This window comes from Lissotriton helveticus, chromosome 11 (assembly GCF_964261635.1).
Source record: "Lissotriton helveticus chromosome 11, aLisHel1.1, whole genome shotgun sequence".
Classification (NCBI taxonomy): domain Eukaryota; kingdom Metazoa; phylum Chordata; class Amphibia; order Caudata; family Salamandridae; genus Lissotriton; species Lissotriton helveticus.
Genome location: NC_136072.1, coordinates 444892769 through 444908477, shown reverse-complemented (window position 1 = coordinate 444908477; position 15709 = coordinate 444892769). Strand labels below are relative to the sequence as shown.

Below are 15709 nucleotides of genomic sequence, written 5' to 3'. Positions count from 1 at the left end.
ATGTTCCAGTCAAGCATGCATGAGAGGAATTTATCCCAAGACAGCATCTTTTAAATGACTTTTTTGGGTCCAGGAAGCAACTACTAATCTCAATACCCATTGATGCCAAATACAACAAATATCCTAGCCAGAAATGGCTGTTCAGTTGTATTTTAGAATGTACAAAAAAGAATGTAGTTTGTTTACAATTAGGCTTCATTCAGGATACCCGTGTGAGAGATGGTAGCAAAATACAACACCGGCGATTAGCTTTTTATAAAGTTAATGCTGTTGTATACACAAATTTCCCAATTTTGCTGTTTGCGAAAGAAAGCATACCAAAGCAGTAATGTGTACAGAAACAGGGTACAAACCCTCAATTAGCGGTTTCAGAAATTATAGTAAAGGTGGGGTTTCCAAGTTTTAATGCAGTAGCAAAATTTTCTTTTCACAAATGAACTCTGACAAACTCTGGAGTAGGAGATATTTGCCAACTGGTGTTTAAGCATAATGCTTAAGACAATGCACAATAAGTTTCCCGGTTTATGACAGTAACACATTTGGCGTTAGAATGGATCAAAGATTTATTTTACTGCGAAGGAAGTAGTGGTTATAAAATAAAAATGTGTCTTATTTAACATTGAAGTTCTGGAAGGCTTCTTGGTACTAGATGTAAGATGATGGCTGAGTACAATACACCTAATGGCCAAAATCCAAAATATTACAATTACATATAGAATATATTCCAGCCAAAAATGTTAGTACTTATTGCAGGATTTTTACACTAACCAATTATTATCTTGCTGGCTCCACTCTAATAACCTATGTTCTAACACATGTACCAGAAAACCTAAGGACAAGGAATTGGTCATATTTCCAGCACTTTATTTCAGCAGTTTTCTTGTGTATCCTTCAGCATATAGAACTGGATTCCAAATTCCTCTTTTAGGTACAAAGGGCAAGATATTGCAGAAATAATTGATTGGGGCAGCATCTACAAAAATGATCCACAGTGCTAAACGTGCAAATAACATTAATTAACAGGAGAATAAGGGACCTAGATCCTCACAAAGCAAGTAGTTGAGGGCTATGAACATATTCACATAACTTTAGTCTATAAATACACACTGCACTGTTCTACCTATGAGAAGGAAAACCTGAAATCATGTTCATTTCAGTTTGGCTTTACCCAATGCACTGCACACACAGTTGGTGCGTCCCAAATCCAGTTAATAGCTCCTGCCAAACTGTCTCCTTTGGTTGTGCTGGGCTTCTCCTGCAGTGCTGCCTGGGTTCTGTATGCTCGCAGAGGGGAAGACACACAGCCTCTGTCACCTTTCTGCATGAATCCTGTGATAGTGCATCCATGGAGTGCTAAATAAAACATGTAATCAGACTCCATTGCCTGCTTTACTTTCTTCTGAACCCTGAGATCTGACATTTTTTATAATGCATTAACATACTTTTTTAGATTATGCTTCAAGTATGCATTTCTTTATCTCGGGGAACGTGCAGCTTTTTTGTCGAAAACCACCTTCTAAGGTGGCTTCCCTGTTTAAGAAAATAGACTTACAATCCTTGCTGGCTCCTGAGAACAATATACCTCCTAAAGTACAATCAGTCCATTGGGTAGAATAATACATCTAAAACTGATTCGAATAATTAAGAAGAAATGCTCCTGCAGGCTCTTGTCCCCTTAAAAATAACATGAGCTAAATCTTATAACTACCTGGGAACTTGGCTTTCGGCAAATGGTGGGCCTCAAACCCTCTCGATATGTAACAAGGAAGGGTGGTGCTCCAATCAGTAAGGCTGAGCCAGAGAAGCAAAATACCACAAGATTGCCAATACTGATGATTCTTTTTAAACAATGAATGCCCAAAAGTGCACAGAACCGAATCAAAGGCACCCGGGTTGATTCTGTATCAAAAATCCAACTTTAATTTAATTTTCATCAGAGCAAACACATTCTTTTTTATTTAAATGTGATTCTAATTCTTAATGATACACGCAAAAGAAACATTTCTTTGACAAAAACAATTAAAAATACATTCAAAGACCATTTGGACAAGAACTGAGACCACAACCAACACAACACATACAATGACTAAACGTTCATACACAAAAGACATTAATTCAAAGAATGAAAAATTGAAACATCAAACAGTGTAAATGTTTAAAAACAAGTCATGTTTCTGCAAAAAATCAATCAACAGCATTATCTCTCCTTAAATTTAAGCAGAAAGCATGACATGAATATATGACAACACTTGTTTGGAAAGAGAAAGGGACTGGAAAACGCGTTTCAAACCTCACATCAATGAGTTGGAGGTTCTCCTCAGGACCAAACACTAGAACAGAAAAACAAAGATGTAATTTGATCTAAGCCCTACCAATGTGTGAACATTGCATGCATGCCAGGTGCCATACAAAAATGACTAACCTATTGCTAAAGATCAGAAGGTCTGATGTTCACTTGGGTAATACGGCAGTGAAAAGTATACTGAAGAAACAAACTACTTTCAAAAAAATCGCATCTGTGGAAAATATCAAGTCCACTCCAATCTTAAAGCTCCTGGCAACTTCGTACGATAATAAATGCAATGTTAGCCTGCAGTCACAGCCATAACTTAATTGTTCAATCGGGAAAGCCTGCCTTACCCAAATCTTGGCTGCGAGGATGCTGACATTTTAACCCAAACTGGCCGTTCCTCTCCAATACTGTTAAGTGGAGCCTGTGCAGCTATAAACTTGAAACCTTCTGAGATTTACTTTGTTGCGGCCCATCGCTGCTCCACTTTAGGTGGACACTGCTAAAACCACTTTTTTTAACCCATGGCTTAAGGACCTGCAGCGAACCACAAACTGGGTTATCAGCACCATGGTCCCTTCTGAACTGGCAAGAATAGGCAAATACTTTAAGGTGGAGCTGGACCACCTAAAAAAGCCGACAAAGTTCAGCGACGACCGCCGATTAGCAATACGCACCTTGAACTTTGGCTAATCTGTAACTGACTTCAAACACAGCTGTACTGCTTACTACTCAATGACTGCTCATTTTAAACTATGTACTAGATCTTCTAATACTATATGCTTGTCTAGGTCAGATGGTTCTACAAAGATCTATCCATTTCAATGCACAGTGCACTTAGGTTCATTTGCAATCGATTTTAAACGTTCCTACTGCCCTAAAGTCAACTACTTTAGATTTTAAATTACGTGTCCTATTTTACACTCACTCATGTTAGATGGTACTATAATCAACTAACCATTCTTTTCCTGACCCCTGATTTTGATTTTCTTTTAAATGAACTACATTGTTAAGGTTTTAATTAAACAGACATAAAACATTTCATTCATACGCCTGCGGGCTGACCATAAATGGGAATGGCACTTTCTAAAAGCAACTGCTAAATGGGGCTCACCCATAGCATCCAAGGTCTCGCAGGGGCTGAACTAAAGTACCTCTCTGAATATTTCGGTTCCTGAAGTTAAAGGCAAAATATTTGGTTGCGCTAGACCTAAAAAGGAACTTCTAGAGACAGACCATAAATTCTGCCAGTTCTTCCAGAGGAAACATCAATCCTTTTGGGGAAAATGAGGCCTATGAACTAGATCATTTTTTATTCAAGATGTAAGATACGGCTTACATATTGGTTAGAAATAAGCCTGATGGCCTAAATCTTAAATAAAATCTAACAGACTAACTGATCCACATCTCTCCTTAAACTTCCAAGAAGTCACACACAAACTGAACTTTGTGGTTTAAACAATGATATGACCGAGGATGACTGCTGTAGAAGTAAATGCATTTGTTTAACAGTTTTTTAAAGCCTAGGTGTTCCAACAGTTGGAATAGGGTTGAATTGCTTCAAGGTACAAAAAATGTACCTTGAAATACCCCATTAAAAATCCCTCAATTGGCTCAAAGCAGCTAGTGAAGAGATCAATGGAGGCATGGAGTCCTTTAACATTTTATGGTTACCTATAGGAGTATCACCTTATATGACCCAGATGTTTAGAAATTGTTAATATATTTTTAATGCAGATTTACCTAATTCTGCAGTTCTGCATGATGGATGATAAAATGACTCAGTGAGCTAATGTGTTTACTGCAGATCCGTGATTAACCTGAAAGTCAACAATTCATATTCAATTAGGCCCATTTAGCCTTTCATTATTAAGATCCAGATACAATGAGCACAAATGAGCTGCATATTCATAACAGCCAGTTTATATAATGTGCTATTTTATAATACTATTTGATTATCATTACGAATTCAACTGAACAGAAACCAATTTCATTAATGGAAGATTAGTTCCGCTACCAATAACTGTCTTACCTCTTCCCTTTCGACATCCATGTTCCAGACTGCAATGCTACCGTCGACTGAACAGGACACCAGCTGTCGATTTAGTTGTATGTAGCAGAGGGCCTGCACCTTGTCACTGTGGAGAACATCCTTGGTTATTTAGCAGAAGGGAAATACATCAACCCTTTTTAGCGTCCACTCATTAAGTACAAAGATGGTGTCCTTGGTCTCAAACTCAACTTTGAAAGTAGAAATAGAAAGCCAGCATACATTCAATGCTCATCTCATTGGCTCTCAATTTACTTAACTCCTTGCATGCTGATGACGAGCTCAACTCGTCATGCAGCACGGTGGCCGTGTGCTGGTGACGAGCTGAGCTCCTCATGACCTCCGCTGAACGCCCACGCGGGGATAATTACCCCGCTGTGCTGGACGTTCCATTGAGCGGGCGTGGCCATGACGAGCTCAGCTCGTCATCAGCACACGGCCACCGTGCTGCATGACGAGCCGAGCTCGTCATCAGTACCTTGCGCGGCCCCCCTCCCCCGCGCCGCGGGGGAATCAGCCCCGCGGCAATGGGGTTAACCCACCACAAATGCTGGCAGTGAAACGTTGCGCTTCTATTTAGCTTGAGTGCTTTCATAAACAAGCAATGGCAAAGACAATCAGTTTCGCCTATGTGAGAGCTATTGTCTTTGTCAATGTCTTTCTAGCCATGTTGTACAGTAGAGTAAAGAGAAGTGACATGGCGTAGAGTGATGTCCAGTGGCACAGAGTAGAGTGGCACAGAGTAGAGTGGCACAGAGTAGAGTGGCTCAGAGTGACGTACAGTTGAGTGGAGTGCCATTATGTGGAGTGGGATAGAGTAGAGTGGCATAGAGCTGAGAAGAGTGGCATAGAGTAAAGTCAAATGGAATGGCGTGGAGTGGGGTAGACTAGAGAGGAGTGGCGTGGGAATGACATACGTGGCGTGAAGCTGAGTGGAGTGGCATGGCGTAGAGTGGCATTGTGTGGAGTGGGTTGACAGATTGCCACTATGTGGAGTGAAGTGGCGTGGAGTGAAGTGGCGTAGAGTGGAGTGGCACAGAGTGGACTGGCATGGAGTGAAGTGGCGTAGATTACAGCGGTGCAGACCAGAGTGCAGTGGTGTAGAGTGAAGTAGTATAGCGTGTAGAGGCATAGAATAAAGTGGTGTAGAGTGGTGCACTGTACAGTGTGGTGGCATACAGTGTAGTGGTGTAGAGTGCAGTGCCATTGAGTAAAGTGGGGCAGAGTAGAGTAGTACGGAATAGAGTGCAGTGGATAGAGTACTATGGCATAAAGTAGAGTGGTGTAGACTGGAGTAGTGCAGACTTCTGTGGCATAAAGTGGAGTGGCGCAGAGTAAAGAAGAGAGGTGTAAAGTGCAGTAGTACACTGGCATAGTGTAGAGTGGTGCAGAGTGGAGTGCAGTTGCATAGAGTGTGGTGGCATAGAGCAGTGTGAACTACAGTGGCATAGAGTACAGTGGTGTAAAGTCCAGTGTCACAAAGCAGAGTGGCATACAGTGCAGTTGCGTGGACTGTTGCACAGTGTAGCAGCGTACAGTGCAGTGGAGTAGAGTAGAGTGGTGCAGAGTACAGTAGAGTGGCACAGAGAGAAGTGGCATAGAGTAAAGTTGCATAGAGTGCAGTGGTGTAGAGTAGAGTAGGATGGACTAGAGAGTAGTGGAGTAGAGGAAAGTGGAGCAGAGAAGAGTGGAGGGGTGTGGAGTGCAGCGACGTAGATTACACTGGCATAGTGTAGAGTGGTACAGATTATAGTGGCGTAGAGTGCAGCTGCATAGAGTAGAGTGCAGTGGTGTGGAGTACAGTGGTGTGAAGTACAGTGGCGTAGAGCAGCATATAGTACAGTGCCATATAGCACAGAAGGGTAGAGTGGAGGCATGCAAAGTACAGAGGTGTAGAGTGTAGTGGCATAGAGTAAAGTGGTGTAATGTGCAGCTGCTTAGAGTGGTGTAGACTACAGTGGTGCAGTGGTGTAAAGTGGAGTAATGCAGAGAAGAGTGGCGTGGAGTAGAGTGGCGTAGAGTGCAGTGATCGAGATTACAGTTGAGTGGCAAAGAATGCAGTGGCATAAAGTAGAGTGATGCAGAGTAGAGTAGAGTGGCATAGAGTGCAGTGGTGCAGGAGAGAGTGGTGTAGAGTTTAGTAGCACAGAGTAGAGTGGAGCAGGGTAGAGCTCAGTGGCATAGAGTGCAGGGGGCATAGAGTGCAGTGGCGTAGATTGGTGCAGAGTAGAGAAGACTGGCAGATAATGCAATGGCACAGTGTAGAGTGGCATAGAGTGAGTGCAGTGGTGCAGAGCCGAACGCAGAGGTGCAGAGTGCAGTGGTGCAGAATGTAGTTGTGCTGAGTGGTATGGTGCAGAGTTATGTTATGGAAACTTAATATAGCACAGCGAATCACCTCCGCAAGGGGTATCTCGGCGCTGTAGCGCAGTCCCAGAGGAGAAAGGAAAATAAGAAATATGGTCAAAAGAGCCAGGTTCCAAGTACCTTTTTGAAGCAGACAAAATCAGAGAAGATACGAATATGAGGCAGAAGCCTGTTCCAATGAAAAGGACCGATCTCCTGGGAAAGGAGAAAAAGAACCGAGAGATAACTAACCCCTCCCTAGAAGCCCTCTCGGCCTTTCATCACCTAAAGAACTGTATGACTTCGGCCCCCGTATTGATGTCCCCAGATTTCGAGAAACCCTTTTCACTCGCCACTGACACCTCGGGGTGGGCATCGGGGCTGTTTTATCCCAAACTGGGGCCGACGGACAGGAACACCCAGTGCTATACATTAGCAGAAAGCTGTTTCCCCGGGAATGTAGATATTCCACCATTGAGAGGGAGGGCTTAGCAATAAAGTGGGCCATAGAAAAATTGAGTTATTACTTGGAAGGGAAACCATTCATCCTCCATACTGATCACGCCCCCTTGAAATGGATGCATCAGAACAGCAGTAAGAACGCTAGGGTGTTATGGTGGATCCTTTCCTTGCAACCGTACTCCTTTACGGTCCAGCATCGCAAAGGCAAAGAGAATCGGAACGCGGAATTCTTGTCCCGAATGCCTCCTCTCCCCGAACGGGAGATGCCAGGGGGGAGGTATGTGACGGGGCATGCAGTAAGGACAACGAACATTGTGCTTGGTGGGAGTATACTCCCCTGTTACCTGCTGCTTTTACCTCTCAACAGCGGCTGGACCCCGGTTGGACCGAGGAGCAGGTTTCCCATTGGACCCGCCTGACCGAGGAAGACGGTCCCTTTAACAGAAAATCATGGAGTGACGGCGCCCCGCCCATCAACGACCCGGAAGGAAGGTCAAAAGGGAGCCCAGCCCAGGAGAGGACGGACTACGATCCCGAGGAGGAAGGAGAACCGAAATCGGAGACCGCCAGCGGAGATCAAGAGGGAGGACGAAGACGAGAGGACGGGAATCCCGGACCAGAGACGAAGCCAGGAGGCCAACGATATCACGACTCGACCCGCCACGCACCCAAGGGAGGGGCGTGGCTACAACAGGTACGGGGCCGTGTAGCGGGTTGGGTGGCTCAAAGGGTCCAACCTACGGACTGAGTGTGTGCGATCCACTGTAGTATACTCCCTTCCTTGCACTCCCTCCCGCACGAGCACGACCTTGCACAGCGCGTACAGAGTTATCACCCGCACTGGTTTCCCTCACTCCCGGCCCTCCGTCAGTAGGGTAAAGACGGCTGTCTGACGAGTTCTCTCTTTTCTCTTGTTGCATATCACGGAGAGAGAGGCAAGGAGAGACGAAGACAGCCCGGCGTTTCCCGAGCAGCACCCTGGAGACCTCGAGGAAACCCCCATTTGACTCTGCAGCATTTGCCCGTGAAAGACTAATGAGTCGGCAAAGACGCAGTTACATAAAAATAAAACCATCTTTGCGATCCCTGATAAAACAGTCGGTATCTTCTTTGTCGTCTCCCCCTGGGAGCCTGTAGAAGCCCCCGACCAGAGCATAGCCGACCCGCCCCTGGGACAGACCTACTTGAGGGAGAAGGAGTTTTTACTTTAAAAACTGACCACAAACCATTGTCCTTGCTGAACAGTAATGGTACTGGAAGGGCATCTGCACACCATGCCAGGATACGATCTAAAATGTATGAATACCATTTTCATGCAGATCATATAAGAGGTGAGGTAAATGTGTTTGCAAATTTTTTGTTAAGGTTAACTAGTGTAAGTAATAGGTGTGTCATGGAACAGTCTAAGGAGTGTGTAATGGCTACGGTCGGAGACATTCTTATTTTATTTGGAGGCAAGTTATCCAGGGAGGCTTGGGTGATTGGTAATCATGAGGATGAAGAACTGTTAAAAATCAAGGATTTTATTCATAGGGGTTGGCCATGTGAAAACGTACTTAGTCCCACGTTACATATTGTGTGGAAAGTTAAAGACGCCATTTCCATGAAAAGTGATTTAGTTCTCAAAGAAGACTGTCATTCCTCCCAAAGGTGTGCGCCCCGTCCTTATCAGGTTGGCTCATATGTGCCATTTGGGTGAAACCCACACCAAGGAGAAGGATTAAAGATGTTTTTGGGTGGCCTTACATGGATTCAGAGATTTCCAACTTTGTTAAAAGTGGTGCCACTTGTTTTAATTCTGATAAAACTTTGACCGCTGACAAAACTACTCAACATTTTTCAGTTTCCCAATAGGCTCTGGAGTAGGCTTGCTTTGGATATTTTGGGCCCTTATGCAACATTTTCAACAAGAAAGATTTATGCTTTTGTGCTCATAGATTATTTTTCTAGATGGGCAGATCTTAAGTGGGTATTGCATATTACTATCGAGGACACCATCCAGTTTCTTAAAGCTTCATTTTACCAAAAGGGTTTGCCATGCAGCATTGTCTCTGATAATGGCAAATAATTTGTGTCTCAAAAATGTTGAATTTCTAAAGGATAAGAGTATTACATATCTTAAAACTGCTTTGCATTCTCCAAACATGAAAGGCCTTGTTGAGAGATTCAATAGGGTGGTGGTTGAGACTGTTCAAGCTGCTCTGGCAAATAGAATTGATGTCAAGAAGCTAGTCTGTGAGAAACGTTGGATTATCATTCATCGCCCAATCTCACCACTGATTTTTCTCCATTTTCCATGCTTAAGAAGCGCTCCCCTAGAACATCTTTGGTTCCTATATGCATAAAAAGAGAATTACCTATTTTGGATCTGTCTCAATTGTACGAGTCTGATACGGTAAACGTGCAGAAGAAAAGAAAGCAATTTTTAACTTGTGGTGAAGTAAAAAGGATTTCAAGAAACATGGGTATTCAGACTGGTGGTGATTGTGTAAAAATAAAACTTCCCCTCCATGTCAAGAAGGGTAATTCTAAATTTTCAAAAGTATTCAAAGATGTCAGAATGGGCAAATCTTCTGCAAAGCTTAATAATGGTTCATGGTGGAGTTTAAACAGGTTAGCAAGGTTTGTGCTAAATTGTGCTTTTGTGATAATAATGTTCAAAATAAAGATCATGTTTGGTCTAATGGTGTGACGTTATGTTGAATGATACTACAGTGGTGGACTCAGGTTCACAATTTGTTTGATTTCCAGATTTTAACAATATTCATCCACAGGGAAACAAGGCAGAAGAATCGTGTGAGTTACCTATTTTGTCATATGGTCAAGGAAGGGTGTCGGGAGATGATTCTAGGGCTACATCTCCAGGTAAAGTGATTTAGAAATGTGTTCCACGCCTACTGTGAGTGATGATTCTTGTCCAATGGTGGAAGTGGTAATTGACTCAAAATTTCAGTGCATTAATAAACATGGTGAAATGTACATAGGGCCAGGTAATTCTGTTTCCATTTCAAGACAGGAACAGGTGCGTGAATCATTAGCTAGTCAGGAACAGTATATAGATTTGTTAATGAGACCTAAAAGGATTGTTATTCACCCTAAGAAGTTCAATGATTTTGTTTTAAGTTAGATCTTTATGTTTTACTAGCAGCCCGTCCCGACGTTGTCCGGGTATGAAATAGAATGTGTGTAATGTGTGTATTTGGCAAGGGCAATTTATTTTAAAATCTCGCGGTAGACAACATTTTTTGTTTCATTAGAATAGGGACGGAGAAGGCCCAGCTGCAGCCCTGGTTGATGTTAGCAGGCGCGTGTAATGTCGTTGAATGAGAGAGTTATCAGCTGCGGGTAAATCCATTTAATGAGAGAGTTGAGTGACAGCGAGTAGGAGAGGCTGCAGTAATTGTCCCCGCAGATACGCTCATTTGCGTGTTCCCCCGCTTGAGGCCCAGATGCAGGCCTGTTTGATGTTAGCAAGCGCATGTTCCCCCGCTTGAGGCCCAGCTGCAGCCCTGGTTGATGTTATCATGCGCGTGTAATTAGTGTACTGATCCGCCGCCTACGCCCGGCTAGAGCCCTGGTTGATGGTAGCAGGCGCGTGTAATTTCGTTGAATTAGAGTGTTCAGTAACAGCGCGCAGGAGACTCTGCAGTAACGTTACTTACCAGGCCTCCAGGTGCACACGTTTGTCAAGCCCCCAGCACACGGCCACAGCAGACGATCTTCTGATTAATATACGACCCACATGGCATGAAGGGCAGAATGTAGCACACGCCCCCAGTGTTTCTCACGCCCCCAGCGTGCCCCTTGATGCGGTGCAATTGCGTTCACATGGCATGAAAGCCGGACACACGCCCCCAGCGTTTCTCATGCCCCCAGCATGCCCCTTGATGCTGCGCAGCAACGTAATTGGCGCTTGTATGTACGACTCACATGGCATGAAGGGCGGACACATGCCCCCAGCGTTTGTCACGCCCCCAGCCCACAATGTGATGGCCGTACCACACGCCCCCAGCGTTAGTCACGCCCCCAGCTCACACCCACAGCACAACGCAGACACGCCCACAAGGGACCACTTTGCTGGCGCGGTTCTTTTACCTTTTAAATGTATATGGTGGCCGTCTGCATAGCCTATGTCCTTCTGCTGCAACTGCCCTTTCCAACGCTGTATTGGGTGTTGTGATTGGTGCTGTGGTTACTGAGATTACCTGCCTCAAAGGTTTGGGTTCTCTCTTTATAATATTAGAATGGATTATGAGGAGATGGTCACTTTCCGGTGCCTTGTATCTTTTGTTGCCTTCTATTATTTTTACCTTTTGATTCTCATGATTCCTTGCTTCTTTTCCAGTTTCTTTATAATGCTTTATAATACCATATAGCTTAATGTGCTACTTGTGTATTTTTAAGGTGCCTTTTGCTTATGTAATTCCTTGCTATTGTTCAGCAGTGTGAAGGAGGAAGATGTGTAGTAATGTGCATACTTCTGTTTTTGCTTTATTGACATGAGCTGGGCACAAGGTGTTCCTCGAGCCAGCCAGTGTCAATATGATGCTGTTAAGAACGTTTGTTTGTGCCTGGCAGTTGGTCACCGGTCATTGCTCATTAGATGCTGCTCCACTGCTGGGGACTGCTGACTAAATAAACTTACCTTACAAGTGGTCCTGCCTGTCCTAATTACTTCCTACTTCTTAGTTTATATTTAACAAGCAGTCAGGCAGGTATAATATCTTTTCTTTGAACCATGGACTTATTGCACATGGTCTGCTATTAACAAAAAACTTGATCTGGCTCACAAATCATGAAACATATAGAGAGAAAACTGAAAATGTGCACTTACTGATGGCCTTGCAGAAGCAATGATCGTCCCTTCCTCCCTCCAATGTCCCACATGATGATGCTGTGGTCAGATGCTCCTGAGAAAAGTAGTCTCTGAACAGGATCCCACCATAAACAAGCAACGCTACCTGTGAAAAGGTTTAGAACAAAAAGAAATATATATATTTAAAGCAATATTCTACATATTTCAACCTAACTTAAAAAAATGCTTCTCTTCTGTCTAATGTGTGTTCCTGTTTAACTGACAAGCGGTTGGGAGTTTGTGGTGTTTTAAAAAAAACAGTGCTTACTACAGATATAACCTATGCTGGTACAAAGTGCTGACATGTTGTATCTGCCTCATTGGAGAAGGCTAGGACTGGTTTTAGTTGAAGCAAGACAGTTCAGAGACTGTCTCATGAATGGGATAATGACATCTTGCCCATCATCAAGTAGATCACACAAAGACATCTGCAACCACAGATTCACAACAATCCAAATAGAAAAAGGCAAGATGGTTGCATAGGATAGGGAGTCATGCATACACTGCTGTGGTCCCCAGAGTAAAGTGATTTCCAACACATCAGTGGACTCGACTCGGCTGTCCTTCACCCTGGCTCCAGATCAGAAACGAAACACTCAACTTTCATTAAACGTGTGGGTCCCAGACATTGACAACTAGCCAGAATCCCATATAACTAAAAGTCAGGGACTGGAGAAACTGTTCAAGCATGTCGAGCACCTCATATTCCAGCCCTGGCAAAACCTTTTGCATATTATTAGTGTGCCCAGGTGGTCTGAGTGACTGAACCTAAGAGAGATCTGCACTGTGGCCCTGGCCTGAACTGTTTCCGCAGCGGTCTGCATCGCTGTGACTCTGAAGCAGCACTGAGGCAATGGACTGTGCCACTGGGCCACTGGAAATGGCCTGTATCATAGCAATGGTCTGAAGTGTGCCCAAGCTGATTGCGCCCCTAACATTATTAATATCAGTGCCCAAAGCAGATCATGCTGCTGCAAGTCCGAAGAGTGTCCGAGGCGAACTCTACCACCCAGAGGATTGACCGGACCAAGCTACTGTCCCATAGCTCTGAATGATGTTGAACCTGCACCTCTGCCCTTGGAATTGCCTTCAGCAGCACCATGAACTCTGACTCAACCAGACTCACCCTGCACCCAGAAGTGGGCCTGTATATGTCTGAAGACTGCAGTGATGCCAGCCTGCTCACCAGGTAGACTTTGGGTTGTGGCTAGTGCAGTTGCTGATTGCATGGATAGACAAGTGGGCTGAAGCATTATACTTGGCGGGTCTTCAATCAGAGGAGGTATCTGACGAGTGCTGTGAGGCCCCGACTGAAAAAAGGACTGGCATTGGAGAGGATTATATATTTGGAGTACGACTGTAAAACAACACACACAAAAATGGAGTAGTACTGCAACTGTGCCTAAAAGCAGCTGTACCATATCTGACACCTAGTTAAGGGAAGGCAGGGGAGAAGGAGAACTTGAGCTCTGGGTTTGGTGTCACCATGCCAGTGGATATATGTATCTGCATATTGCAGTGTGTAGTATTTACTTTTAAAATAGAAGAAAAGCACTGGGTTCGACAATCATAGCATTGCATTGCTGGGTGTTTGCTGAGTTCGAGCTTGATGTATCCCACACTAACCTCCTGAGAAGCCTGCAACAACTCGCCATTGCTAGCACTGAGGGTCAAGTGCTGAAGGGATTGTACTTGGCTAGTTTACATAGCCGTAGTAGGATCGAACCTGGGATATAAGAGGCAAACAACACCAGATCCACAGAAGGGGATCAGTAGCCCCTATTTGCTCTGTGGCCTCCCTAAAGGAGTCTGACCTAAAAGTTAGGGAAGAAAGGCAAATATAAAAAAAAATATTCAGAAAATGTCAATGAAATTGCGTCTACATACACACACACACACGCGCGCACACACACACACACACACTCACGCTTCCCCAGAATCATACATTAAAAGGAAAGAGTTGCCTATAAAAATAATTTTGAAGCTTGAGATTATTTTAGGTTCACATGCTGGGCATTATTCTGCCATGTAGAATATGGACCCACAATGCACAGCTATGCATAACTATTTTCAGACTTTCCCCCCCATTACAGTGATACTTGTTGGAGAAGCCTACTGTGTGGCTGCTTCCGATGTACATAGGGATTTAGTTAATGCCCCTTAAATTATTAGTTTGTTCGGGTCAGCCCCTTCAGCCATTGCATTGAGATGTTGTTGGTCACATCTTAGAGTTTACTCAGAGGACATTACAGCTCACTTCATGAGGGGTTATTTCAAATCTGAAAGGTACACTCAATTCAATTCAAGGTACACTCAATACTCAGACTTTTAGTCATATTCAGTTATTTGTCTCATACATTGACTCTATAACAAAGCAATACTTTTCATATAGTTTTTCTTTGCAGAAGGCATTTTTTAATGCTTTTTTCAATACACTAAACCTGGTTTTAATGTGCTAACACTTGGAATCTCAAACATTCACAAACGCAGTTTGCAATAATTTGCACACTTAAGGGATACCTACTGGCTTTGAAAATGTTTGCTTAATTTGTTCTAGCATTTCATCGATTGGTTTACCAAACAAATGACCTCTATTGAAGGGTATTTAACTATATCCGCCCGTACAGATGGGTTCTTAAAGGTAGTACTGTGTTTTTCCTCTTCTTATTTATCTAGCTGGAAAGGATTAATTTTTCAGACCCATATGATAATTTGCCCATTGACTTTAAGAACCTTATGTATATAAACCCCAATGATTTTTGTAGTTGAAGCAATCTTTCTGTGTCTAGATTTTAAATCTGCGACTCTGAAGTTTTAGGTAGAGGCAATGTAGGTCTCAAAGTATTCAGATCTGATAACACTATTTTCAGCAAGCAAGAGGTGTATTCAAATACATTCTCTTTTTGGAATAAGACCTCAAATGACTGTGCATCAACTCTTTCACATAGACCACAGTCCGGGATGATTTTGCAGTCTAAGGCATAGTTCTGGCCATGAGAATCACTGAAACACAGGGTTCAGCAGTTGGTCCACACCTTCTACTGGGATGAAAGTCCTCTGGTCTGCATTGAAAAGCTTTATCCTCCTGTCATATACATTTTTGTTCTGGTGAGTTCTCATCTTTTTGTAAAAAAAACTCATCAATCAATTACATTAAGTGGAAATACTCTATTGAATGTTACTGTTTGGCATCAGAGAATTGCCAATTTAATTGAGGTACAGCCAAAGTGTACCTCCATTATGAGTGAGGGTGGCTATTTCCCCTCTAGAATATGCTTTGACTTGCATGGGACCAGCAATTCAATAGGCCTGTACCCTTTTTGTGAGGATGAGAGAGAGTTTCCCTGGATAAAAAATACTAAAATCTACTGCCATTCATATGGGTCTTTAGGTTTAAATCATTTTTATTGAAGCAGCACAAAAATTAAAAACATACATGTTGCAGAAGAAATGGATTCGAAAAGGACAGAGGCCAACGAACAACGCAGATGGCCTCCTGATGGCAGTCCAGAAGCAGTCCGACCAACAATATGAAACAGGCATAGGCAGTGCTGCAAAAAGGAAAACAACTCCCTCTAAAGACCCCCCTCCCCCCAAACCCCCCATTCCCCCTCCCTTCCCGTCCCCCCACCCTCCGTCCAGTGCTCAGGCCATTCCTACTCCATATGGGTCTTTAAACACAATACACACATTTCTTCATTGGCTA

At 43.5% G+C, this 15709-nt stretch overlaps 1 protein-coding gene across 1 annotated transcript in view; it reads right to left on the bottom strand.

The window, feature by feature from the left end:
* WDFY1 (WD repeat and FYVE domain containing 1) overlaps positions 1-15709 on the bottom strand; it is a 212386-nt gene that overhangs the window by 77019 nt on the left and 119658 nt on the right. Inside the window, exons 7-8 of the mRNA XM_078665963.1 lie at positions 11983-12109; positions 4323-4428 (exon numbers count right to left, since the gene is read on the bottom strand). Coding sequence (XP_078522089.1) covers positions 4323-4428; positions 11983-12109 — 233 coding nt within the window. The remainder of the gene's footprint in view (positions 1-4322; positions 4429-11982; positions 12110-15709) is intronic.